The sequence below is a fragment of the Vanacampus margaritifer genome, chromosome 15 (genome assembly GCF_051991255.1).
Source record: "Vanacampus margaritifer isolate UIUO_Vmar chromosome 15, RoL_Vmar_1.0, whole genome shotgun sequence".
In the NCBI taxonomy this organism is placed as follows: Eukaryota; Metazoa; Chordata; class Actinopteri; order Syngnathiformes; family Syngnathidae; genus Vanacampus; species Vanacampus margaritifer.
In genome coordinates this window covers 17,715,564-17,742,336 of record NC_135446.1, presented here as the reverse complement: position 1 = coordinate 17,742,336, position 26,773 = coordinate 17,715,564, and the positions used below count along the sequence as shown (strand labels likewise).

Genomic DNA, 26,773 nt, shown 5'->3' with positions numbered 1-26,773 from the left:
TAGCTGCGAGCTCAAGCGCTAACTTAGCCCGCACGCTAATTCCCAAATAGCCGTTAATTCGCGAGCTAGCTGCTAGCTCAAGGGCTAACTTAGCCCGCACGCTAATTCCCAAATAGCCGTTGCAGCTAGCTCAAGGGCTAACTTAGCCCGCACGCTAATTCCCAAATAGCCGTTGCAGCTAGCGGTTAGCTCAAGGGCTAATCATTAACCCGCGCGCTAACTCCCAAATAGCCGTTCATTTGTGAGCTAGCTGCTAGCTCAAGGGCTAACTTAGCCCGCACGCTAATTCCCAAATAGCCGTTAATTCGTGAGCTAACTGTTAGCCAGCACATTACTCCCAAATAGCTGTTAATTCGTGATCTAACTGCTAGCTCAAGGGCTAACTTAGCCCGCACGCTAATTCCCAGATAGCCGTTGCAGCTAGCGGTTAGCTCAAGGGCTAATCATTAACCCGCGCGCTAACTCCCAAATAGCCGTTAATTTGTGAGCTAGCTGCTAGCTCAAGGGCTAACTTAGCCCGCACGCTAATTCCCAAATAGCCGTTAATTCGTGAGCTAACTGTTAGCCAGCACATTACTCCCAAATAGCTGTTAAATCGTGATCTAACTGCAAGCTCAAGGGCTAACTTAGCCCGCACGCTAATTCCCAAATAGCCGTTAATTCGCGAGCTAGCGGCTAGCTCAAGGGCTAATCATTAACCCGCGCGCTAACTCCCAAATAGCCGATAATTCGCGAGCTAGCGGTTAGCTCAAGGGCTAATCATTAACCCGCGCGCTAACTCCCAAATAGCCGTTAATTCGCGAGCTAGCGGTTAGCTTGCGGGGCTAATCGTTAGCCTGCATGCTAAATTGCGAGCTAACGCATTGTCAACTAGCAGGGGCAACTACATTTAATACAAATGGTAGAAATTTTAAGTGACCTTTTTAACCGCCCAGTGGGCCCGTCTTGCATTCGATTTTTAGAGAAGAGCCGAGCTTTTGCTGCTTATTGGCTGTTAGCACTGCACGAGCAACCAATCAGATGGTGCTGTGGGCGGGCCAATGCTGCAGGGAGTCGACGAAGGAGAAAAGCGCCCGTCGGAGCAAAAATAACATCGGGCCATCAAAACAAAACCAAAAAAATAGGCCGTTATTCATAAAATGCTGATTATCGGTCTATTCCTCTTTTTCTCCACCTGCTGCAACATTTAGTCCTCGTATGTGAAATGAACACGTTCACATCCGCCTTGATGAATAATGTCTGCTTTTTCAACAATATCAATATTCTCATTACGGGATGCGGGCGCACATGGCAGCTTATTGTGAGCGGCCAAGGGTGAGCGCGTTTTCATTTGACGGCGGCAGACATGCTCCAGGTCGGTGTTAATTGATTTTTATATTGCTCGGGACCCGAGGAGCAGCACTTCGCCACTGCCGTGTTATCAAAGATTCAACATTTGCATCGATCGCTCGGATTTGCTATTGACCCAAACTGCAAACCGCTAACATGCCACTCATTCGCCGGGATTTTATTGTTTTGCCGCGCTTTTTTTTTTAGTCATTCATCTCCAGTGGAAAACAACACGCTTTTTGTTGTCATGACAATAGATATTCCCGCTGGATCGAGTCCTATTAGCGGCGGCGAGGAGTGAGAGACGGACTGAAAGCGCGTCAAAAAGTGACAACTTTTGCTTTTTCACAAGCGTTGCTTTATGGCCTGTGAAAGGAGGCGAGGGAGACAAATGACACTGCAAAGAAAAAAGGCGCCCGTGGTCCTCCTGCCGGAGAGCAAATCATACACTTTTTATGCTCTTTCTGCAACTTCTCCATCCTACAATGGAGCAACATTAGCTTCGCTGTCAAAAAGGAATCTTTTGTGTCTTTGTTGCCATTTGTGGGACGTCCAAACTGATTTATGAGATCCAATACAAAAGCTATATGAAATATGTAACCCTTACAAATATAATGATCACGATTGATAGACACCGTGGTCATAATGTTGAATTGTATGATGAGAACCTATTTCACAGGGATTTTGCACGGCGTGACAACGAGGCGCTCTAAACCTCGAGCCACACCTGCTCGAATCCTAGTTGCACAGGTTGGCTGACAAGTCGGACTTTTTTGTTTATGTCGACACTCCTACCTTTCTCATCGTGACTTGCATACACTCACTGCTAACAATGAGGCACTCCAGCCCCTGTACACACACTGAGTCATGCGCTCTAAAAGGAGTTGGGTCAAAAGTAACCCAATTATGGATCGAAAATGTACCGATCTACTGGTCAATTAGACAAAACTTTCTGGGTTGTTTTATATAAAAGAGCCCAATTTTTGACCCAAGTAGAGGATCTGACCCAACTTAATGGGTCTTATGTACAAAAAAAGCCCAAATTTTTTTACCCAATGTTGGGTCAAATTGATCTAAGTAGAAGATCTGACTCAACTTGTTGAGTTGTTTTATTGAAAATGTCCCAATTTCTGTCTCGAACTTGGATCCAATTAACCCACGTAGAGGATCTTGGGTCACCTATGGGTCATCATATACAAAATGGCCCAATTTTGGACCCAAAGTTGGCTCAATTTTTTTTTGAGTTTTTTTTTTTTACCTGTTTTTAGATTGGGAGCATTTTGGATTTTTCATTATAGTTATTTTTTATTTTAGTTTAACTTACATATTTTTTTATTAATTTACTTTTAATTTTTTTTTTTATTAATTTTGTGAATTTTTATTAGTTTTTTTAAATCTGATATATATTTTTTTAATATATGGTGTATTTGTTGTGTGCAAGCTATAAAAAAAAAGTATTTTGCAATCAAGTAAAGTAAACTACAATTCTTAAACGACTGTTCTAATCTTCCGTCATCTGTACGGATGTACAGCAATACAGAAATAAATACATTAAAAAATGAACCACAAAAGCTCAGTTTGTTTTAGTTTTATAAACGTAAAATGTAGTTAGTTTCGTTTTTATTTTATTAACTAAAATGTTTTAGCCATTTAAAAAAAATAATAATTTAGTTATTTCCTCATTTTTTGTTATCCATCCACTGACTGCCAAATCTCTAGATTGACTTTAAAGGGTCCTTTAGAAGCTCTAATGAATGAATGAATTAAAAAGGGCGCGTCTGAATGATTGAGTCCATCCACTAAGTGCTAGTTTGCCGACATGTCATTGAAGTAGACAGCGAGGAGCATCTGGCATCATCTCACACTTCACTTCCAGTCCGTTGCAAATCTCGTCAAAAAGCGTTGGAAGGCGGCGTCTCGCGCACACGCACGCACACACACACACACACACTGTCAGTCACCCACACGTGCGGCTAATAAAAACTTCGCCTTGGCCGGCCTTGCGCTGGTGATTCAGTCTCATTTTAATTATGTTTGACAGAAATGTAAACTAAGATTTGCTCAAACAGCGACTCCGACGTACACGAGCTGCCACTTCGCATCTTTGTCGACGCCAACACACGCGCATGATCTCATTCCACGACAGGTTATTAATAAGGTCGCGTTAAGTCTGGTGTGAAACCCGTTTTTTTGAGTCCGAGACGCCATGAGAGCTTAGCTTGGTCCCGGAGACCGCTCCTGTTTGCTCACAGCGTTAGACAAACACGCGCAACTAGACACACACACCAAAAAAAAAAGGATCTTATGAGCATTATTATGCGCCACTTGACTGTTTAAGCAAGAACGGGGAAATCACGAGCCGGCTGTTTTGCACGTTGCACTCGACTGTGTCGGAAAGAAAAACAATCAAATGAGGGATTTAATTTGCCGCCTTATAAATGGAGAATAACAACGAGGGGCGGAGCCTCTCGCGCGAGTTGGTGCGAGTGTGACGGTTAACGTCGGTGACACGTCGCGCTTTAATTGTTCTGTCGTCTTGATGAGGCTGGCGGGCAAACGCGCGAGGCGACGACATAGCTGGGATGAGGCGGCCAAAGTCAACTCATAAAATCTATTCGCACACATCTGTACCCGGTGGCCACTTGATTGACTTGTTTTGGTCCCTTGCGTCTGTCCGGCAATGTCTTTTTTTTTTTCTGGAGAGCTCAGTATTGTTCATTCGGTAATTTTACCGATTTGACATCATCATTGCTCTCCTTTATTTTTTTATTTAACTCTTTGACTGCCAAAAACGTTAAATAACGTTTAGTAAAATCCTATGGAGGAGTGCCAAAGACGTTAAAAGACGTTTGTTTCAAAACAGAGGTGAAACTAACCATTTTCTATTGTTGATTACTGAAAAACGGAATAAGGTAGAAACAAACTTTTTTTTCTGATGAAAGATGAGAGTCCAATCTTTCATTTGGTAGTATGTGTGTTTCCATAGTCCAAACACATAATTTTCTGTGGACCTTGAAAGATCAGTCAAAAAAAATCGGCTGGCACCCACGGCATCCCTTTTCTGAAAACGTCTGGCAGTCAAAGAGATATATATATATTTTTTTTGTATGTGGGTGAGTATGTGTATGTGCGTGTGTGCGAGTGTGCGTGTATTCATTAGTTCACCTAAAACCTATTAAAAAAAATCCCATACCGTTCGCCTAAACCGAACACTTCCAGCCAGAGTCGTGAGGCCGTCAGGAGACCCGAGGAAGGACCAAAGAAAGGAAAGGAAAGTGAATGTCTTATTTTCCGCCCTCGGCCTGCAGGTGGAGCTGGAGAGGGGCAAGATCCTGCACATTAAGGCCCTGGCCTTGGGTGACCTGAACAAGGCCGGCCAGAGGGAAGTCTTCTTTGAGCTGAACGGACAGCTGAGATCGGTGCTGGTGAAAGACACGGTCGCCATGAAGGTACGACGTGATGGATTGCGCCCCAACGAGAATGAGAGAGAGAGCGGCCTTGGATGGATGAATGATAGACGCCGCGTTCGAGGAGGATGGATTGCTCCGAGTAAACAATGAGGACGTGTATTAATGGAGAGCGAGCTTAGCGATGATGACGTTGTATTTCTCCTCACACCTGTAAACATATTTGTAGCGATGATGGATGCCTGAATGAAATCTCCCCTCCAGGAGATGAAGTTCCATCCCAAGGCCCAGAAGTCCATCAAGGGTCAGGTGGGGGCGCCCATGCCTGGGAAAGTGCTGGAGGTCAAAGTAGAAGTGGGTTCCAAGGTAAACTTGTCACACACAATCCCAATCAGGGTTTAAGTACTCTTAAGGTGGTTTTGGCATGTATCGGAGTTATACTGGAGAATTTAAAGCGGGCTAAAGGTTGTTTCACTGTCATGCTAATGTTGCTCAAGCTGAGCAACAGAATCCACCCTAATTGACAGAAACACTCAAATTGACTTTGTTTCCTCACATGGTGGTGTGATAATTGTAAGTTTTCAAATTTCCCATTAAGTGTACCAGGAGAATTAAAAAAAAAAACATACCTAAGCAGATTTAGGTATCTGTGCTATACTTGAGGATTTATTCATGGCTAACAGTTGTTTTGCTATCATGCTAAAGCTAAATGACAAAAGCCCAAACCCCAACCAACTTCAACCCATTCCAACAAACTAACTCCAATTAAAATGTCCAAAATATCCTACAAACAGCCTACAAATGCAACTTCCAACTCCCATAATATCCCAACTAACTCCCATCTAATTTCTACAAACTCCTACAAACTCCCAACTCTCACAAACTCCCAACTAACTCATTCTAACTCTGAGCTCCCAACTAACCCCTACAAACTCCCCACTAACTCCAATAAACTCCTAACTAACATAAACTCAACTAACTCCTACAAACTCTCAACTAACTCCAATAAAGGCTTAACTCCAATAAACCCCCAACTAATTTCTTCAAACTCCCAACTAAGTCTTACACACTCCCAAATCCCAACTAAATCCTACAAGCTCCTAAATCCTGCTAACTCCCAACTAACTCCTATGAACTCAGAGAACTCGCAAGTAGCTCTTAAAAACTACTAGATGAACCTCCCAATTGTCTCCAACAAACTCCCAACTAACTCCCAATTAACTCCTGTTAACGCGCCAAAAAAAACTCTTCTGACTCCCAGTAACTAATGAACTAACTCTAATAAACTCCTAACTACCATAAACTCAACTAACGCCTACAAACTCAACTGACTCCAATAAACTCATAACTACCATGAACTCAACTAACTCCTACAAACTCCCAACTAACTCCAATAAACTCTTAACTCCAATAAACTCCCAGCTGACGTCTTCAAACTCCCAACTAAGTCTTACACACTCCCAAATCCCAACTAAATCCTACGAGCTCCTAAATCCTGCTAACTCCCAACTAACTCCTGTGAACTCCCAGATAACTCGCAAGTAGCTCTTAAAAACTACTAGATAAACCTCCCAATTGTCTCCAACTAACTCCAACAAACTTCCAATTAACTCCTGTGAGCGTGCCCAAAAAACTCCCTTATGACTCCCAGTAGCTGATGAACTAACTCCAAACACCAACACCACTCAACTCCAACAAACTCCAACACACACAAAAAAAAAAAACTACGTAGGTGGATTTTTTTTATGTATGACAATTTCTAAAAGGCTAAAAGTCGTTTCACTATCATGCTAATGTTGCTCAAGCGAAACGACAGAAAGGACCCTAGTTCACAGAAACTCTCAAATGGACTTGTTCAGTTTCCACACATGGCATGATAATAAACTGTGAAATGTAACTTTGTCCTTCACACTTGTATTGCTGCAGCCAAACACAAAAAAAGCACCAATGATTTTTTTTTTCATTCTTTTTTTTTTCATTCTTTTTTTTTTTTTTTCTATTTCTGGACCAATGATTGACGTCACATCCATTACACAACGGCAAACCATTTCACGTAGCAATTTTGTCGCGTGGTCGCACATAATGCTTCCCAATGCTTCTTTACCACAGTAACCATGTGACCAAGCCACAGTTGAGTTTTTTTTTTGTTTTGTTTTTTTTACTTCTAGTGACTTTTGCCCCTTTTTGCAGGTGGAAAAGGGTCAGCCTCTGTGCGTGCTCTCCGCCATGAAAATGGAGACGGTGGTCAACTCGCCGCTGTCCGGCACCGTCAAGGCGGTGCACGCCGTGGCCGACGCCTCCCTGGAGGGAGATGACCTGATCCTGGAGATCGAGGAGTAGATTGAAAAGGCGGAGGAGGGCGAGTGGGGGGCGCAGGGGGGGTTGAGGGTTCTGTATGGGTGACTGATTTTCTTTAGGGTACGTTTTTGGGGAGTCGTCAACAGATAGCGAGAAGGACGTAGTGTAGATGCGCACAATAATAGATGTCAAATAGTGATTAGTTAGTCATTCTTCAGGATGAGGACTAGTTTTGCCCGAGCTACATTCCATCACGAGTCTTAAACTGACTAAAACATGCGCTACTTTGCAATCAAAATGTCATCGGCTCCATTAGTTCTGTTTGGGCTTCCGCAAAAAAATTTGGGGGCCGAGCGTGAGGTGGTTCTGGCTTATCATTCGGGTTTCATGTCAAGTGCATTCTGGGAATGTGTGAGGTCAGGACAATCTGTTTGGAGCAGGACACGGGGCGATGGTTCAGCTCGTCCTGGCGGCGAAGGTCGTGTTACTGTATCAGTAACATCAGCGAGCGGTCGTTACCCCCCCGCAAGTAAAAACTTGACGTGAACGAGATGACGCGCTGACGTGAGGCAGAACCGCCGTGATTCATTTCTTCATTAATACTCTGTCAAGTGATGTGAAATTAGCCGGACTAATAAGAGTCTCTGGAGACCCCCGGCAAGCGGCGGCGGCGGCGGCGGCGCGGCTCCGATTCTTCAACGTGTGCGCACGCATACATTAGCCTAATTGTGTGTGCGCAAGCAAACTTCCAAGCGGCTCTCGTCATGCCGCGCCTCCAGAGGTTAAAAAAGAAAACAGCTCCTAAACGAGATGACATATTCGCAAACACGGAGCCGTTCTTTTGTTGCGCCCGGAAAGCCCGACGCGAGCGGTTGAACTTGAAAAATCTGTCAACTTCTAACATTAAAGTATGTGGAGGAATTAATTATGCCCCCCCCCTCAAAAAAAAAATGCCCCGCCCCCTTTCGTCCCCATCAGTGTCTACCTGATTACCGGCACATCCTTGCCTCGTCAGGCCATTAAAAGAAATTATTTGCTTCTAGGGTTACGCCATCTACTGGCCAGTTACTGTCATGTGTGTGTTTTTTTTTCTTCATCTCTCTATAACAAGCAACCAAAATGTTTGTTTGCTCTTTCATATGCAAAAAGTCTCGCAAAAATATTAGTTTACATTTGGCTGCTAAAGATGCGGATGTGTAGCCTGTACTGGATAAGAAGCACACCAGAAAAAACAAAAACACAAAAAAAAAAAAAGGGAAGTGATTACATACCAAGAGCTCTAATTGTAATTGTGTTTACTTACAAATAAAGTTGAGTTAACAAAGCCTGTGTTTCGACTCCACGTTCACATCTTTAGCTTAATGGTGGCTTGGCTCCTCCCCCCGTGCACATTCCCGCAGGTCCGGATGATGGATGACGGCGCACCCCCGCGGCCTTACGAGCTATCTGCTTAAACACCGACGGAGCGCACTGAATCAATCACGACTGTCGCGCCAGCGCCTCCATCGATCAGCCGCCCGCCGATCACTTGGATGGCGTTTTGGCGGCTTGTTTGGGACGCCGTGTCGCTGATGGCATGTTCGGCGCTCGGTCAAGCGCAATGCGAAGACGGAACGCGATGTTGGAGGAGGAGGCGGCAGCGGCACGGGCGGTAAGCGGTCCGACCTTCTTGCTGTTACAACCTTGACTTTTTGCTGTCGCTGTGATTGACGTGGTGAAGTTTTACCCTTACCAGCAGGAGTTTATTATTATTATTATTACCATAAGTCCTTTAATAAAACAAGTCTCACAAATAATTCTTCCTCTTAAAAAATAAAAAAAAGACTTAAAGATGTTTAATGTTACTCCCAGTTGAAGTTACTGTCAAGCTAAACAAAACAAAGATATTGACATTAGAGGTGGGAATCTTTGATTGCCTCCCGATTCGATTCCGATTTTTGGGTGTGCGATCGGATTCAGAATCGATTTTCAATTAAGAACGATTTTTGATTCAAAGTGATTTGATTGACAATGATTTTTGCTTCAATTTATAGATGTGTAAGGAATCGTAATGATCTACTCCAGTCTTACTCGCTAATGCTAATTAGCACGCTACTCGCGGCACTTTTATCAAGCACACACAATGGAAAAAAAAAAAAGACTTTTATTGGAATAACTTGATTGTGACTTTTTCCTTCTACTCTCTAATGTGGCTACCACTTAACAGTGTATTAGACCGCGTGGAACCACACTGCCCCTAAGTGGCCAAATCGGGTACAACATGAACAGCGCTCCAAATAAAGGCGCACACAGACAAAGGAAAGACAGTATAAAATAATTTAAATAAAATGGATTTTGAGACATTTAAAATCGAGTTTGCCGCGACCGTAGGTAATTAGCGTTCACGTGACAAAGGAAGCGAGCGAGAGAGTTAGTTCGGTGCGCGTGCAGGGGACGCATATTGTTTTGTTTTTTTTTGCTTCACACGCGATTAATTATGCAGGTTTTTTTTTAAAGATTGTGTCAACATTGACCTGTCCTCAGTAAAGTGTTTATTAAAACAAACCCAAAAAACGAACTTTCCAAAGGGCACTTTTTTTTGACAGACCTTAAAGATTTGTTTGTTTGTTTTTGCCATCTTTTCAACAATTTTTGCTTAAATATGAGCGCTGTATAGCGTGAACTCAAGTTGTGCAGTTGAATTAACCAAACTTTCCAAAGAAAGGCTCAACTAGTTTAATGTTAACACACACAAAAAAAAGGAAAGCGCCATTTAGATGCTAACGATTAGCATCAGTAGTGGTCACAGGCAGATATTTTTGTTTCTTTAGGTATAAATATTGTCTTTGTTATACTGCCCCCAGGTGGTCAAGACATACTCACCAGGACAATGTCCGCTGAATTGAACAAATTTGGCTTCTTTTGTTGTTGTTGCGGAAGACACTTTTTTCAAGATATATTTTTTAAGGGGAGGGAGGGTCTTGTTTTTTCTTCTTAATGCATTGTGGCTGCCAATTATAGCATTTATATATCCAATGAATATTGGGGGCATTCCTACAGTTTACTGGGGTGTTGTGCCCCCCTCCCTCCCGCCCCCCGTCTTCCAGGCACCACCACTGTATTGAAAACTCCACCGTGCACAACCCAGACAGGATTGGAGGCATGAGGGAGCGCGAGTGTGTGTTTGTCTGTCTCCGTACGTGTGTTCTGTGCGCCTCCACTTTGAGAACGGTGCGCCGTTACCGTGGCAACAGGCACATTCAGGCCAAAAGGAAGCTGTCTGGGGAAGAGCGGCCCGTGTCTCATCTGTGACGCCGCACGCACGTATATTTTACTTTTTTTTTTTTTTTAAACACACACACACTCTTCTCTCTCGATTGCAGACTTTGAGTGCCACCTGTGGCGAATTAACCCCACCCCGTTTTCATAACGTTCATTTTCGACTTCAGCACTCATTAGATCCATCTCTATGAAAAGGATAGCTGGAGTCATATGTTGATTACCGTAATGCAGGTGCAAGCGTGTAAGCGGCGCTCGTTTTAATCATCTCAGGCAGTTAGTGTGCCGACAAAGTGTGATTTAGTGCAGCCTGACACTTGTTATCAGCTCCAGCGCCCCATTTAAGATGACAGAGGACACACTGAGCTGTGTTATCGCTCCATCTGCACGCTGCTGGGAGTAAGGACCCATAATGTCATAATTACATGCTTTCCAAATAAATGTTAGGAGATTTTTTTTCGGGGGGGGGGGGGGGGGGGTCAATAACTACGTATCTCGCTACTGCGTAACCTTTAAAACTTCGCTAAGCCCTTTCCAAAAGTTGATTTCAACATCTTTTCTGCTTTCAGTTTTTATTAGTTTTAGTTATTTCATAAATGCTTAGTTTTATTACTTGTGCGCAATATTTAAAAAAAAAAAAAAAAACACCATGGGAGCAACGTCATCTGAAGGTGCTTTTCGATTGGCTGCTGCTAGATGACGTCACTTTAGTGTGACACACTTTCGAATGTCCTTATTCCAGTTAATATCAAAATAAATCATCCCCAAAGGATCATGCATTAAATTGATTACCAATGACTAAAATGAAGGACATTTTTGCCATAATTATAGTTAGTTTTGTAAACGTAAAATGTAGTTTCAGTTAGTTTTCGTTTTTTTAAAAAGCATTTTCGTCTTTATTTTATTTTGTTAACAAATTTTGAATTTTAGTTTTAGTTTTTTCGTTAATGTAACTATAACTAATTACTTTTTTAGTAACGTTCCAACACTGGTAGCCTATCTCTGCATCTTGAGAATGCTCTTCTGTTCCGCCTTCTTTTGTTTCCGCCCCAGCTGTAAGGGAGCCGAGCCAAGAGTGCAGTCACAAATTATCCCGGGAAATCAAGAGTTTAAGTGGGAGCAGGTGACACCCCCCCCCCCCCAAAAAAAAGCTTGGAGAATTAAAACGCGGGTACTGGAGATGTTACAGGTGCACCACAAGGCCAGGTACGCAGTACCCGTTAATTACGCAAGTATGTCATTTGAATCAAAGGGCTTTCGTTTCTAAATGTGAGAGTAAATTGCATTTTGTTCTTCAAAATATTTCAAGTAACACATTATTGTGGTGAAAATGATGTTTAAGATCCCCACCTTTTGTCTTTCAAGTGCGAATGAGACAAGAGGAGTGCGGCTCCCCGTGCAATTAGATGTCGGCATCCTTGCCAAAACTCTGTGGCAGCTTCCAAGAAAAGTCAAATGCTCTGGGATGCTAGGCAAAAGGCAGCTATGTAAAGCGCTACACTGCCAATGTCTCTGCCATGAAATCAATTATTTGTATGAACTCCTTTTATCAACATTTTGCAAGCCAGGAGCGGTAAAGTAAAGCATCCCGTTCAGCAACAGACATTGGAACACAAACCCTAGAGCAACACGTAATGATACTTGCAGACATATATTCTTTATCCTCTGCATAGAGCGACTAATATTACTGCAGCTTACTGAGTTGAAACGTCTGGTCTTCATGATGCCTTTTTTATATTGCCCCCAAGTGGCCAATAATTGCTTTGAATGCGCTTTTTCATACTTATTGTTTGTACAATGAGTAGTAATAAGCTCAAACTTATCGTTCTGCATAGCATAGAATATAATTAGTATTAATAGGTAGTGCTGGACGATATGGCGATATATATCGCCATGACGATAGAAAAATGTTTATCGTGCCCTTTCTTACCAATCGTCTCTATCGTCATTTACACTCTTTTTAGACAAATATGTCCATACTGTATGCAGTATTAGAACGCTAAAGTATTATTTATTTTAGTCATGCTCTCGGATTATCTAAATGCCAAATAACGACTCCGAAACCTTTACGTCATTTCGTTTTACTTTGCGGCATCGTGTATGTGCCGTTTAACAGCAGCTTCCCTGGATTTGCGACACCACGCTGCTTTACGTTATTCAACACACGCGCATTCTCACAACTTTGGAGGAGGAAGAAGGCAAAACAACGGCCCCTGAAATGGAAGCAGTTGCATCTTCAACTCCACAGAAAGAAGCAATTGTACCGACAAAAAAGGGGGTACATCTCTTGTTTGGTTGCATTTTGGTTTCACGAAGTCCTACGTGGAGCAGAAAACAGTAATATGCAAGTTGTACCACAGGAACATTCCAGCACCCGACGCGAACACAACAAACCTTTTTTTTTATCACTTTGACAAGAAGCACGAATTTCTTTCGGTACTGTTGATCTAGTACAGACATGAGAAAGTTGAAACTTTGCACTGTGAAAAACTTTTTGGTTGTTGTTGCATTTTATTTATTACTGAAAATGTCTGAACTTTATTTTTTATGCCTTATAAAAAAATGTGTTGGCTACTGTGCCTCCTTTGTTTACATTTGTAATTTTATATTGCAGCACTACTGGATTAATTTGTGACGTTCCGTTCAATGTCACTTACAAATAAAGTGTGAAAATGTAAGCAAAGTGCGTTGTGTAACTTTTAGAGCTGTCAAACGATTACATTTTTAAATCACATTCATTACATCTTAGAATTCTGATTAATCACGAATAATCACCTAATAAAAAAAATCCTCTTTTTTTTTATCAACATTTATTTCCCGCCAAATTTGAAGAGCTCCGGTTATGTGTTAATTATTTTTTACATTTAATATTATGCGGACGTGCACACGCTGATCCTCCTCTTTTTGTAATCAGTTAATTACTTGCATTATTTCAAATGGAATTTTTTTTTTTACCCCAAATATTCTATATGTGATACACAAACATTCATGAAATGCTTTACTTTAATGCATGAAATTATGTTTATCGCTCAAACACAACCTGTGCTACCTTAAACGTAGCCATCCGCTGTCACGCTAATGGCTAATCTATGATCGAAACTAATAGTGCGATTAATCTGCATCAATTCATGAAGAATGCGATATTTTTTTGTGATTAATTAATCTTTAACTTTGACAGCACTAATATTTTTTTTATGGAAGAACTGAAAATCTATCAATATCGTGATATAAAATGGCCCGTATCGTGGTCGAACTTTTTCCCCCATATAGTACGTAAAAATGTGTGTGGTCGGCGTTCGCACCACTGACTGATGTTGGCAGATCGCGTTCAAATTGTGTGCTCAAGCCATCTCAGAGCATGTGGAAGAGCATCCACCAAGGCCCGCAGCAAACAACATCAATATTCAAAGCGCTGTTGTGTAGCTGTATTCATATTTCATCAGCGGAGGTCCTCGGGGGAATCTGGCATTTACCCAAAAACAAAACGGTACCCTGCTAACGTCTGACATTCTTCTTCTTTATTTGATTCTATTCCGTCTCACCGGGCCAAGCTTGGGTTCGCTGTGCAGAATTTGGCAGTTTGCGGCACGACAAATGCAAATACACACGCGGAAAACTCTTTTCTCGTTTGGAAAATTCACGTACCTCTGCATCTCAATGTACATTCGTTTTATGTGACTATTAGGCCTATCAAAGCATCAGTTTGATCATCGCTTTCCATCCATAATTAAAGACACTCAAGGTGTTCCACTAAGCTCTCTACTCTGCCCCTTCCGGTTCACAATTCACATACATCAAATAAATTATAGGCTACACACACACATATGTATATACAGTACATATATATATATATATATATTAGTGCTGCTCGAAAGTTTGTGAACCTCTTGGGCAATTTGGATTTGCCAATTGTTTCAACCTGATTTTGTTGTTCAATCTGAACCATTACATTTTATATGAAATAACAGGTGTAGGTTTAGCATTTCAATGCATTGTTATTTTTATTTTTTTGATCAATTAAAGTGGATAGCTAAACTAACCACTAGGGGTGGGAATCTTTGACTGCCTCACGATTCAATTCCAATTTTTGGGTCTGCGATTCGATTCAGAATGATTTTTGATTCAAAATTATTTGATTGACAATGAATTCTGCTTCAATTTATAGATGTGCAAAGAATCGTCATGATCTACTCCAGTCTGACTCGCCAATGCTAATTAGCGCTCTAAAAAAAAAGAGTCAATCGACGAGGCTTTCATGGAAGGCATGGAAGGTCGAAGCCTCTGCTCACAAAAAAAGATCAATGTTGCCCATCTCAACTTTGCCAGCGAGTACCTGGACAACACAAGCTTTTTGGAAGTCCCTTCTGTGGACAGATGAGTCGAAAATTTAACTGTTTGGTCACAACTAAAACGGTCATGTTTGGTGAAAAGTAAGTGTAAAGTTTTATTATTAGGCTTTTTTTTTAGGGGGGCTAGTATTAACCTTAACATGTGTATTTAAAAAAATAATTTAAAAAAAGGATCATCCGACCGGTTTCCAAAATGATAATAAACAAACTAGGTATTTCTTATAAATTGTATAATTATTTTGACAATTACTTATGTCAGGATATCTCTGCATGTGTGTGTGTTGTATATATATTATAATATATAATATATATTAGGATAAGAAAATGTATATCTCATTTGTAACCAAGAATAAAATATGGATTTATTTTCTTACTGACTGGGGACATGATTCCACTTCCGGGAGTCAGGCCAATGTTTTCCGCCAAGAGGCGGCATTTTCTTCCCGCTTCAGGTGGAGGCTGACGCCGCCTTGTGGCCGGGTTGTCTGTCAAACATTAATAGTACGTCGCCTGCGCAGCCATATTTGATGTGTCAAAGTGATACAATATTAGAAACCGTTTTACATTGAAGTCTCATCACTTGGGATTAAGCCTGAACTATTCTGATTATATTTGGCCATTGTAACATTTTTGCAAATAGAACTTGATTTGCTGACTTGTGGATAAGGAAGAATGAGGTAATGTTGCATGTTCATTGTGTGACATTTGCTTGGTCATTTACCAATCATTGACATGTAAACCACACCAGAAGTACACTATTTGTTTTATTTTATTTTTTTACAATAAGATACGTGGAAGTGTCAAAAACATTGGAAACTAATTAATATATTAATATATTAAGCTCTATTAAGTGCCACTCAATATTCATTTTTCAAAGCAAGCCTTTTTGTTCAATAAACACTTCCTCTACTTAAGATGCTTTGTGCAGTCTCACGCAAGTACTGAAATAAAAAATGGCATCAAAGGTAAGGAAATGAGTTCATATCAAATGTTAGTCAGTGAGGTTAAATAAATAAACAATGAATGCAGTATATTGTGTTCCCTCCTGAAAAAAAACAGGAAGTAACTGAACACAAGTGAAAGTAAAATGGCCGCTGTCATAATGCTGTAATTTCCTCAATGTACGACACTGCTGTCAAAGGAAGGTCATCTGCACCACTTTTTGGTGCCCTTACAGAGTGTCGGGGTCACCGGCCACACCCAAAATCCAGTCATTTTCGGCCAGGAACTCAGAAAGCGACAGCTCCCCCAGGAACGGCTCCATCGAAGGCTCGTTTGGAGGGAAGAATCCATCTGGAGTGTCGAGATGAGCAGGAACAGAAAGCGGCTCGGTCAGGGATTCCAGTGTTGGCGCTATCCCCTGACTTGGGTTCAAGGCCCCATTGTAGTCCCTCTGCTCTGATACTGAAGGGCTCTCGTAATTCCGGTTAAGCGCATGAGGCTCAAGTTGCGCCGCTCCCCGACCTTCATCTGCAAACATTCCACACGTGACCGAGCGGGCATCTTCGCAATCAAGCAGCGAGGAGACACAATTGGAGAATTCTGTGTTGCTGTCGCCATCAAACAGTGAATGAGGAGCAAGCGAGAAAAGACGGGGAGAGACGTAACCGGACGAGGGCAACGGACGAGGGTTCTCGACCACTTCCGCTTTGGAGGGGGCGGACGTGGAAGGTTCGAGGACGTCCACCCTGGAGGATCGTCGGAGGACACAAAAAGGCCGGTGGCGCTCCAGGGCCGCGGTGTAGCGCCGGACTTCTTTTTTCAACGCTGCAATCTCCTTTTCGAGGGCCGAGTTCGAGGCCTCCAGACTCAGGAGCTCCTTTTTATGTGGAAAAAAAGATTGACGGTTAGCTATGGTCCACTTGCCAAGTGTGTGTAAAAAAACAAAATGTCCAAAGATTCACACGTATTCAATCACAGATACTACATACAGTATTGTTGAATACAGCCCAAGTGGACAAAAATAATATCTGCAGCTCACATACATATATTTTTGTCTAATATGCTTTGAAATACAATACAATAAACATATGGTTGCTACTTCATTTTGTTTATTTCTGTTTGATGGATTACTGTAAAATAAATATTGATTTTGTGTTTTAAGGCTAATTTTGCAGACAAACTAACTTTTGAAGGTCAACTTAATTTGACCTTCCCCAAATTTATGACTTCACATGCCCAACTGTTTGCACAAGTTGCGGCTTTCAATCGGCTATAAATAACTCAGAAAGTGAAAGTAAGGCAATATTTATTATTTTATTATTTTACATATTCTTTCTCTATTTCATTCTTTTGAATGCTAGGGTAAACTAAAATCTATTCATTTAACTTCAATGCTGTTTTTTTTTGCATCTTTAGTGTGTGTGTGTGTGTGTGTGTGTGTGTGTGTGTGTGTGTGTGTGTGTTTTTTAAATAGTCTGTTTCACGCAAGAGTAGAATGTACATTTCATTTTGCCCAAACATGTACGAATAAATACTAAAACCGTCACGGTAATTTTCCTATGCATTCATTTTAATATCCCCTCCTAGTGTGTGTGTGTGTGTGTGTGTGTGTGTGTGTGTGGGCAAAAAAAAGGGCGGTGCTATTTGGCAGGGCCTTTCCACTAAGGCATACTGTTTACAAGAAATGGTAAAGACTGACACCCCCCACCATCACCACAACCCCCCCCAACCCCCCCAACACACACGCGCAGATATTTCCTGAAGTGAAACGCCCAATCATTTACAACCTGGTGGAGTTCGTCCGCTCTCTCTGTATTTTTTTTGCGGCTCTTCCGGGCGGCGTCTCGGTTCTTCAGTCGTCTCTTGGTGCTCCTCTTGTCCCCCGGCGCCTCTCGGTCCTGCAGACGAGAACGCAGCGCAGCCGCAAAACGGCCCGTGTTTTGTCGGATGCCAAGAAATAACTTGTAGCTAAAAGCTTTAAAAGCTGTTTTAAAAAAGCGTTAACAATAAAAATTGATTAAGGAGTTACATTTAGGCAAAAAAGCACTGTCTATTAGTAGAACTATGTAAAAGTCAGTTGAGGAGTTTCACAGTGCTTTGCTAGGGGTGCCATTTACTTACATATCTACTGGCTCAGCTGGTTAACATTTGCAATGTTTTTGCACCTTGTAACTCGTGCTTTGTTTTAGTTACTTGGTCTTATTTCAAGTTATTGGTACTCGCGACAGTTTGTGGCCATTTTACGATCAGGAACAAGAAATGAGAAGATTTCCATTAATGGCAGTCATGCAGTTATAAGGGAAAATGTTACGCTATAGTATAGCTCATTGTTTAAAATTCTATGTTATTGGTTTTAAATGGGGTTCTTTGAGCCTGTATGAATCATCTACATTTAAATAAATAAATACTACAAAATTTACACCCTGAAATAATTCAGTACAATCCGTTTTACCTTTCGGCTCCCCATGCTTGTTGTCAGACGAATGTGTATTATTTATCATTTGAATTTGTAATTATGTGGCTTATTTGTGTCATTATTAGAGGAGGAGGACTTACAGAGCCCGATGTGGTCTCGTCTCTGGCGTCCATGAAGAGGGGGGGCATCTCACCTCCAGCCGGGCGCACTTTATTCCTCCTCGCACCATCAGGGAGGACCTCAGGACCGGATTTTCAGCTTCTGACCACGCCACTCTCCAAACTTGGACTGGTCTCACTTTCAGGAAGGGGTGTCGGGGGCTGGGTGACGCGGCAGACCTCCGCTTTCACTTTCTCTTTATTTTAAAGTCTGCAGAGTAAAAGAATTGCAGCTGACCCTACCGCGGCACCGCCCTCTTGTGTTGCCTCAAGGCGTGACGTTTAGGCCACACGAGGATGGTCAAAAGTCCAACTCAAAGAAGAACGACTGGGACGTGCCGAAGCTGAAAGAATCACGTCTTGTCAACGTCACTAATTATTACAATTTATTTGTTTATTTACTCGATAATATATATGACACTTGCATTACTATGAGTGGTGGATTTAATGACAGCCCAAAAAATTAAAAAATAAATACTTTGATAAGACTGGTAGCGGTGATACTTACCATTGCTGTGTACGGCGACCTTCCAGGAAGACAATTGTTTCCCCCCGACTATGAATGCATCAAATAAACCTATAAATTCCCAGTACACTAGAACTCACCATAACATTTTCCTTTCACAATGGTCATCGTCATGTGACAGTCCACAGCTTCGACCAATGAACGTGCGCCAAGAGCCGATTAGACCAATAGGACGTCGCGCAAGGGCGGCTCTAGTGCCTACTACTTCCGTGTCCACACGCGAGCCGCTTGTAACATCACACTGAACGGAAAATCGACGATTTCTATTCTGATTCAATCCAGCAGGACGGCATCGCGATGGGTTTGCTGACTATTCTGAAGAAGATGAAGCAGAAAGAGCGCGAGATGCGACTACTGATACTGTATCCTGTTTTAAGTGACGTAGGATATAATTTTACTACAGCAAAAGTAGCCGCTGTGAGCACAATGTTAACGTTTCCTCGTGTTTCTATCTTGCAAAGCTTCCCTTAGGTGCTCAATTAGCATCAGCAATGTTGGTGTGTGTGTGTTTTTTTTCCTGACCTGACTCGTGCAGAGGTCTGGACAATGCGGGGAAGACGACCGTCGTGAAGAGGTTGAACGGCGAGGACATCAGCACCATCCCGCCGACTCTCGGCTTCAGAATCATCACGTTGGAGCACAGAGAGTAAGGATGGTGTAGATCAGGGGTGGCCAAGTCCGGTCCTCGAGAGACACCATCCAGTAGTGACGGCAAAATGAAGTTTCATGAAGCACTTGTGATTTTTTTCAAGTCCCCTAGATGATGCTCTTGGTTGGAAGATGCAGTGGAAATGTAATTTAATACATTTCCATTGCACTAGGCTTTATATTTAAACCAAGAGCACCATCTGGGGGACTTAAAAAAAAATCACAAGTGCTTCATGAAGCTTCATTTTGCCATCACTACCATCCAGCCCGTTTTCCATGTTTCTCTCCACTAACACACCTGATTCATGATCAGGATCGTTATCAGGCTTCCCGCAAAGCTTGCTGATGAACTGATCATTAGATTCAGCCGTGTTGAAGGAGGGAGACAACAGGCAGGCACGAGTGGCTCTCGTGGATCCGAACTCATCCGAGTCATGTTTATCCGCAGAGGTTGAATCAATTCAAGGCAAATGTGGTCTTCTGTTGACACGCACCCAAAGTGACGTCAGCACGTCCAATTTTTGTCGTCGTAGCTACAAGTTGAACATTTGGGACGTGGGGGGCCAGAAGTCGCTGCGCTCTTACTGGAGGAATTATTTCGAGCGCACGGACGGCCTCGTGTGGGTGGTGGACAGCGCAGACAGACAACGCATGGAGGACTGCAAGCAGGAGCTCCACAAGCTGCTGCTGGAGGAGGTACCGCCAATATTTTGGCCCATGTCAAATTATTAAGTATTGAGATTTCTCCCCCTTCCTTGTAGAGGTTACTCGGTGCCACGTTGTTGGTGTTTGCAAACAAGCAAGATTTACCTGGTGCCTTGTCAAAAGCAGCTATACAAGCGGTAAGTCATTTTTTCTGCAGTTCTGTCAACACAGGATTTGTAACTATCGTTTATCTGTAGGCGTTGGCCCTGGATGACATCAAGAACCACCACTGGTGCATTATGGGATGCAGCGCAGTGACTGGACAGAACCTTCTTGCAGGAGTGGACTGGTTGTTGGATGATATCGCCGCAAGGCTCTTTAATGCAGATTGAGGACATTTGCCTTATTGTGATACCATTGTTTCTTAGTGACTGGAATATCCTGTGGATCCATTAAAAGTTTTATTGGGAGAAAAGAAAATTTAAAAAAAAAAAAGGTGAAGTCAACCCAATTTTTCTCTATGCTACTCTACTATAATCACAGTATTCTGATTAATATTGCAGAATATGAATAATGCAGAAAACTACTATTTAGTCATATTGGGGCGGCCATTTACTGTCGATAAAATGACATCAGTTGTTCGGGTGACCGCTAATTACTGGAAGTGGAAAAACGATAGATTTTGTTGCTTGACTCATTCCACAATATTAAGCAGAAGGCAGTGTTTAATAATACAACATATTGTGACTGAGTTTAAACCAAGTTGTGAGAGTAAAAATGGGAAACAAGATGTATATAAAAACATTTTTTTTATTGAAATGTGCCAACACAATCACTTTCAATATGCAATGCAGTTTCCAAATCGTGGAAGATGCCAGTCCAATCTGGAAAGAAAGGAAACTAAATGTCAGTTTCGGCCCACAAATACATCAATGTTGTGACATGCTTTGTTTTAATGTTGCTTTAAGATCAGAGGGAACCAATCAGTCATGAAAGTTCAGACTGGGGCGGTTAACATCAGCTCATCACTTCTGTTTGCAAACTCAAATATGTAAAACGTACCAACATGGCTGGTGAGAGGCGCGTGTCAACATCCTGGCAGGTGAAATGATGAAACAACCCAGCCTGTTAAAACAATGAAATAAAAAGTCAATGAATGCAACTTGAGCGTCATTTACACAAGGTTGTGTTAATTGGTGCAGCTCAGATGTGGTACCACTCAGTCATGAATCTTCAGACCGGGGCGGTACAGTAAAGACATCACTTGCAACCAAAAATCCAGAGGACGACAACGCCAGCGACTCACCTCCACAAAATGGCCGCCTTCCACCTGGAAGAATCAAGATAAATCATTAGCTAGCTTCCTTAACTCTTCATGTAGCCAACACGTTATCAGTTTCCTTTCAGACTGTTGGAAACCCCAACAAGCTGTCCCCTTGTTGCCATGGCAACGCCAGTGGGTTCACCTTTGCAGGTTCTGGCATTGACGCACGGCGTAAGACGCGTGCGGATGTCATCACCATGGAAACTCACATAACTAATGTTCTTTTTAGCTCTTACCTGGTCAATGTGGCCCAAATGTGGTCACATCTGATGAAGACAAAAGAAGAAAAAAAAAGTGAGGTTTGGGAAAACGGTTGCATTTGTAATTTTATTCAAGGGCGACGGATGTCAGATTTGTGTTTCTCATCAGTTTTCAGACGAACGAGATTCCAATATTGTCTCATCATTTTCAGCCGCCAAGTGCCAGCGGACGTCTGGCACAGACTCACCTTCAGCCTGTTAAGACAGACAAGACTTTAGTTTACATTCTCTTTACGCACAAATAAATATATCTTTTTATCATAAAATGACGGTGCTCAGGTGTTCTATGTCGTTTCACAGCAAGTCAAAGTGAGCTAGTTAATCATCATTGCACCCATGAAAACAAATATCCATTGGGATGCTTACGTTAGTCGACGTGCCATCTGTGTCGAACCTTCGTCATCTTGCAGCTGGTGCAAAAAAGAAAGAAGAGAAATCTCTCATTTCAAGTGCAAACTAATCACATTTTGCTCTGGCATTCCAAGTAAATCAGAATCCAGTTTGACATCAATAACTTCAGCCATATGCTTGTCATTAGAAATCATCATTTTCAACCAAGCTAAGAAATAAAATAAAATTGAGCCACACCTCTGATTGTAATGTGCAGGCCAACATCTGACCCAGCAATTCTAGGTGGTTCTTTTCCCCATCTACAAACAAGAAATAATTTAAAACTCCAACATGAAACATTAAAAGGAGCCTACGGGTGCTGCTCAGAATCAAATAAATGTTTATCTCGTCAAAGACAAACTCAGTTAGAGAGAGTTCTAGAATTCATCACAGCAGCCATTATCATTTTTTTCCTTTGCAATATATTTATAAAAATACCTGAAGATCAGAAGACAATCCTGGTGGTGGGGGGAAATGAAATAAATCACATTAATGTCATCTTACATGTGGTATATACTCATCAACGCTTTTTCATGCAACTCAGATTTAGTCAAATTGTCATCTAGTTTGAGTCAGTGAGAGAGTTCGATTCACATCCCTGCAGCATGACTGGCTCAAAGAAAATCAGAAATAGAACTTAAAAAGGGGACCGTACCAGCAGCTTCTTGAATGTGCCCCATCTGGGAAAAAAAGGCACATTATTATTTTGTTTTAATGATGGAAGTTGCATTTAATTATTTGAATACGTAATATAATGTCAACAGGTTATGAAAAAAAGGATTACTTTTATTTAATGACGTAGGGTCTCGAACACGCTGCATCTGCAAGAGAAAAGCACGTGGTGTTAGCTTTAGCATTAGCCACGTGACTACACGCTGGCAAGACGGTGCAAAAGCACATTTTTGTATTCTTTCCCCAAAAAAAACTGTCTCACTTCAGAATAAAAAAAAAGTACAATCACAGTCATTCAGAACAGGTCTGTGAAAGGTATCATCATTGAGAGACGATGGAAAGAAAGCCAAAGCGAGCCAAAAAGCGAAACTGCACCGAGGAAGGCCTTTACGTTTCAAATTACTGACATCCCCGCATTTAAATAATAATAACGAACATTTACAGGTCGAAACAATGACAAGAACCCAGGCCAAGAAATAATGAATGGCGGCCCACGTTACACCCAGCTAAGCCCAGTCGAGCCAACACGATGCCCACTTTTAGCAAATAAGATAACCACCAATGTTTGAGAAAGTAGTTATAGAAACAAAACAATTCCGAACGGACTCTAGGACAACTCGAGTTAAACACTAAAAGTAAGAGGAGAGTTTGGAGATATTACCTTTCGCTGGCGAAGACAAGAAAGTGGACGAAGAAATGGCGTCTTCCATTTTATATACCCGCATTTGACTCCGCCTACTCCTAAACTTTTGTCGCGAAATGGTTTACCGTGGAGCTTTTATGCGACAGTAGTCACATGTGTGTATTTTATGCATTTCTAGGCATATATCTGTCATACAAATGCGTTTATTACATCGTGTGAATCCACAGGATAGGCTTTTTTTTTTTTTAACCTTGGAAACACGGGGTTCTACTTCTGTTTTTTAGTAGCGTATGGACTTAAGTCTCACTACTGCTACCTATCGGATGGGAGTGTAAATCACACATCTACAAATATGGACACATTCAAATTACATTATAACCACATTTATTATTACGCTTTAATTTTTTTTGAAAGACTCCAAAGACGAAAGGACCTTTAAAGATTTAAAGTTAGTCGTCAACTTCTATGTAGGATTTTCTTGTTTTCCAATAGTAATACCTTAGCAATATCCATAATGAACAGCCTTTTAATCTTATCTGCCTCTCTTCACCATGAAATCAGATCGCGTTGTGTTTTTGTATTTCTCATCTCCATGCGGTTTTGGTAGATAGCTAATTGTGCTGGACTAGAATTGTTATCTATAGATGGATGCGGATACAATGAAAACAGCAGAGGCCCCAGAATTGAATTCTGTGGAACACCGTAAATTCCGTTATAGAGAGATATTGTATGAATAACAAGACAGTCTGTTGGATATTTATTACACACAATATGTTACAAAACATTAAAAATGGGCCCACTAATCAGTCATTGCTTATTTGGCACGTCAATTTTACACGTCAACACGTTGTGTTTTCATTGCGCTACACCTGCAAACAGCTCCAAATAGTGAACCTGGCATAATACATGAATAACTAGAATAAATAATTAGGGTCGTGATGTCACGGTAAACATAATCCAATCAGAAAGGAATACTGCGTGATGATTAAGGTTCATTTTGATGTTCATGATTGCGGAGCTTCTACTGAAACTCAGCCAGCACAACATTACGCTGATGTTTCTTCCTGGACGAATAGTCGGGCGTGAGGGTGACGCTGTAGATGTTGGCCAAAAACATTTGCCACCCTCGACGAAAAGCTCGGTCCACAGCCTGCGGAAAAAAAGAAAATCATAGACTCTTTTGCCATTTGTTGCGGATAACGTTTAGGTGATGGTTTGTCATGATTCGCCCGTCATTTGAACATGACGTGAAGATAAGAGTTGGCCGTACGTGGCCGATGGACCTCGAACCCATTCCACATGGCAGCGCATGGATTCACAGTCCAGCTTTGTGAACTTTCCTCTAAGTGAATTACGTAACCTTTCAGGGATTAACCGTTTCAGCAAGGGCCACTCATGTCGAGATGGAATTTATTACCTCCACCAAGGAGTGTGCTTGTTTGTGGGGGAACCACAAGTATAGGCATAATCATAAACATAATAATAATATGAAACAAACTTTTCTCCCATATTGTCATTTACTGATATTCAAACTTTAGCAATGACATTTCTAAATGGTACCTGATTGATGCAATTTCGTAAACATTTGTCTCACCTTGCGACACGTTTTCACCGTATTCCTCTTCACCACCTTCATGACCTCCTCTTGCTCCCTCTTCATCCTCTTCTTGTCTCGGATCAGCACTTGGTCGTCAGCGTCTTCCCGGCAAGCAAAGTGCGTGAGCGGGTTCCCCCGGTCGGGGAACTCCGGGACGCCGGGACCCGCGGGGTCCAGAGGGGACGCCTCATGAGAAGCGCCCTGCTTTTGCGTCCTCCTGGAACTTGTCCTCCTCCAGCGGCCGCCGGGCGTCCCGCGCAGGAGCATCTGGCCGTCGTCCTCCGGCGGACCTCGGGCGTCCATGACACCCACTTCGTCAAAAGTGTCCTCCAGAGGTGCGCTTTCCGGCTCATCCAGGCGGGCGTAGAAGCCGCTGGATTTGTCCAGGAACTTGGGGGCTCGGACGGAGCCCCGCACGGAACTTTTCCTGGGGCCGATAGTCATCCTCCTCGCCCAAGTTCCGTACGCTTGTGTTATGCTCCGAGGGAAAAAGGGGCGGGAAGTGGAGGGAGGTATTAGTTACGCAATCGCCAAAACTATCTCCGCAAATTTCACATTTAAGGGATCATTTCAAGATAGGATGAAGATGAGCTGAATCAAACTGTAGGAGGACTACAATTAGGAAAAAAAAAAAAAGTTCAGCACATAAGATGACAATTTATAATCAGTGTGTGGGTTTGTGAATGAATAACTCGGGAGCTTGAACGCCTCAGACACACACACACACACACACACAATGACAAATGTCAACAGAATGTTAGGGTAGGGAAGTGTGTGTGCACGTGTGCCAGCCATGCGTACACACGGGCAAAAAACAAAATCAAATGAGGGACGACTGACTTGGTGCATACTTTTTTTTTTTTTTTTAAAGCCTTACTGCACTGATGCGGAAAGCCGGTTTCCATGGCGACTTTGCACAAAACGTATGAAAAATATGTCAAAGTAAACATAAAAGTAAAAGCACATTTCACATATTTATATTTACTGTAATAAGTTTTAAGAGCTCAAAAAGTGCAGGTATGAGCAAATCTAATTTAATGCACTTAAAAAAAAAGCAACATAAAACTAATATAATGTGCACATACTGCATATACATTCATGCATTCATATCTCAGGTAATGGTTTATATATTATGGCTGCCAGTCGTTTAATTTTTTTTTAATCATAATTGATTGCATGATTTCCATAGAAAGCTTGCGATTATGTACAATGAAATATATATTTCTTTTTTTCCCCATACTTGATAACATAAAGTGGACAAATATGGTTGCCAAAACACCAATCTGGTTGTACATTTTAGGTCATCGATACAGTAAATTTATAGCACGTAATTCATAGTTAATTCAAGTTAAAATACTAAACAGTTAAAAGGTGCGTGAAACATTGAGTCAGACTTGCATATTTTTTCTGCTACTAGGTGACATTAGTGTTTCATGTTGGACGTTGGTGATAGGAACAGTACTATTATCTTTTCAAATAGAGAAATTTGTATTTGGAATATTAACCAACTTGTGAACACTTTGTTCATTGCAATTTACAACTAGTCACCAGTCCCCACAAATATATTATCGCATTTATTATTTCGAAATTGCATTATAGTGACTCCTATGTACAATGTTGTGACATAAAGCATGACTTGTTTTAACATTTTCAAGGCCTCTAGAAATGTTATTCAATACTTTTTAATGTCATTTAAGGTCTTAATTTCTGCATAATCCATTCAATGCTTTTTTAATGACCCACAGAAACCCTGTTAAAATAATTCAAAAAATATAAAGCATATTGGCGCACCTGATATTACTGCCGTGTTAGCGTGCTCATCCATTTGTGTCTATCAGCTCAAACAAAAACACATAAACTGCAATTGCCCAAGTCCACATCACAGAAATAGTTCATAAATAAATAAATGAA

The 26,773-nt window shown here is 41.7% G+C and overlaps 4 protein-coding genes, 1 long non-coding RNA gene and 5 other non-coding genes across 10 annotated transcripts in view; 2 read left to right on the top strand and 8 right to left on the bottom strand.

Moving 5' to 3' along the window:
- Positions 1 to 8,359, top strand: part of LOC144034485 (pyruvate carboxylase, mitochondrial-like) — a 174,177-nt gene extending 165,818 nt beyond the window's left edge. Inside the window, exons 25-27 of the mRNA XM_077543263.1 lie at positions 4,638 to 4,778; positions 5,001 to 5,102; positions 6,927 to 8,359. Coding sequence (XP_077399389.1) covers positions 4,638 to 4,778; positions 5,001 to 5,102; positions 6,927 to 7,076 — 393 coding nt within the window. The 3' untranslated portion in view covers positions 7,077 to 8,359. The remainder of the gene's footprint in view (positions 1 to 4,637; positions 4,779 to 5,000; positions 5,103 to 6,926) is intronic.
- A 7,033-nt stretch (positions 8,360 to 15,392) lies between these two features.
- On the bottom strand, positions 15,393 to 18,471 carry batf2 (basic leucine zipper ATF-like transcription factor 2). Its single transcript, XM_077544762.1, has 4 exons — positions 18,401 to 18,471; positions 18,193 to 18,319; positions 17,371 to 17,481; positions 15,393 to 16,460 (listed from the first exon to the last, which is right to left on the bottom strand). Exons 2-4 carry the CDS (start codon positions 18,226 to 18,228, stop codon positions 15,813 to 15,815), a joined length of 795 nt encoding a protein of 264 aa, XP_077400888.1. The 5' UTR covers positions 18,229 to 18,319; positions 18,401 to 18,471; the 3' UTR covers positions 15,393 to 15,812.
- A 227-nt stretch (positions 18,472 to 18,698) lies between these two features.
- Positions 18,699 to 21,138, top strand: arl2 (ADP-ribosylation factor-like 2). The gene is made up of 5 exons (XM_077544761.1): positions 18,699 to 19,045; positions 19,219 to 19,329; positions 19,865 to 20,027; positions 20,093 to 20,173; positions 20,234 to 21,138. Exons 1-5 carry the CDS (start codon positions 18,981 to 18,983, stop codon positions 20,366 to 20,368), a joined length of 555 nt encoding a protein of 184 aa, XP_077400887.1. The 5' UTR covers positions 18,699 to 18,980; the 3' UTR covers positions 20,369 to 21,138.
- LOC144035229 (uncharacterized) lies at positions 20,769 to 23,484 on the bottom strand. Its single transcript, XR_013288394.1, has 10 exons — positions 23,284 to 23,484; positions 22,735 to 22,771; positions 22,606 to 22,630; positions 22,389 to 22,408; positions 22,149 to 22,210; positions 21,927 to 21,970; positions 21,537 to 21,755; positions 21,283 to 21,306; positions 21,039 to 21,101; positions 20,769 to 20,860 (listed from the first exon to the last, which is right to left on the bottom strand). It is a non-coding gene; the product is annotated as an uncharacterized LOC144035229 (long non-coding RNA).
- On the bottom strand, positions 20,940 to 21,012 carry LOC144035733 (small nucleolar RNA SNORD31). The gene has a single exon (XR_013288490.1). It is a non-coding gene; the product is annotated as a small nucleolar RNA SNORD31 (small nucleolar RNA).
- Positions 21,174 to 21,247, bottom strand: LOC144035735 (small nucleolar RNA SNORD31). Its single transcript, XR_013288492.1, has one exon. It is a non-coding gene; the product is annotated as a small nucleolar RNA SNORD31 (small nucleolar RNA).
- On the bottom strand, positions 21,375 to 21,501 carry LOC144035736 (small nucleolar RNA SNORD22). The gene has a single exon (XR_013288493.1). It is a non-coding gene; the product is annotated as a small nucleolar RNA SNORD22 (small nucleolar RNA).
- On the bottom strand, positions 21,643 to 21,710 carry LOC144035732 (small nucleolar RNA SNORD30). Its single transcript, XR_013288489.1, has one exon. It is a non-coding gene; the product is annotated as a small nucleolar RNA SNORD30 (small nucleolar RNA).
- Positions 21,831 to 21,894, bottom strand: LOC144035731 (small nucleolar RNA SNORD29). The gene has a single exon (XR_013288488.1). It is a non-coding gene; the product is annotated as a small nucleolar RNA SNORD29 (small nucleolar RNA).
- Positions 23,485 to 23,904: 420 nt separating the features above from the next.
- Positions 23,905 to 26,693, bottom strand: LOC144035098 (uncharacterized). The gene is made up of 2 exons (XM_077544507.1): positions 24,860 to 26,693; positions 23,905 to 24,415 (listed from the first exon to the last, which is right to left on the bottom strand). Exons 1-2 carry the CDS (start codon positions 25,304 to 25,306, stop codon positions 24,287 to 24,289), a joined length of 576 nt encoding a protein of 191 aa, XP_077400633.1. The 5' UTR covers positions 25,307 to 26,693; the 3' UTR covers positions 23,905 to 24,286.
- Between the last annotated feature and the right edge of the window lie 80 nt (positions 26,694 to 26,773).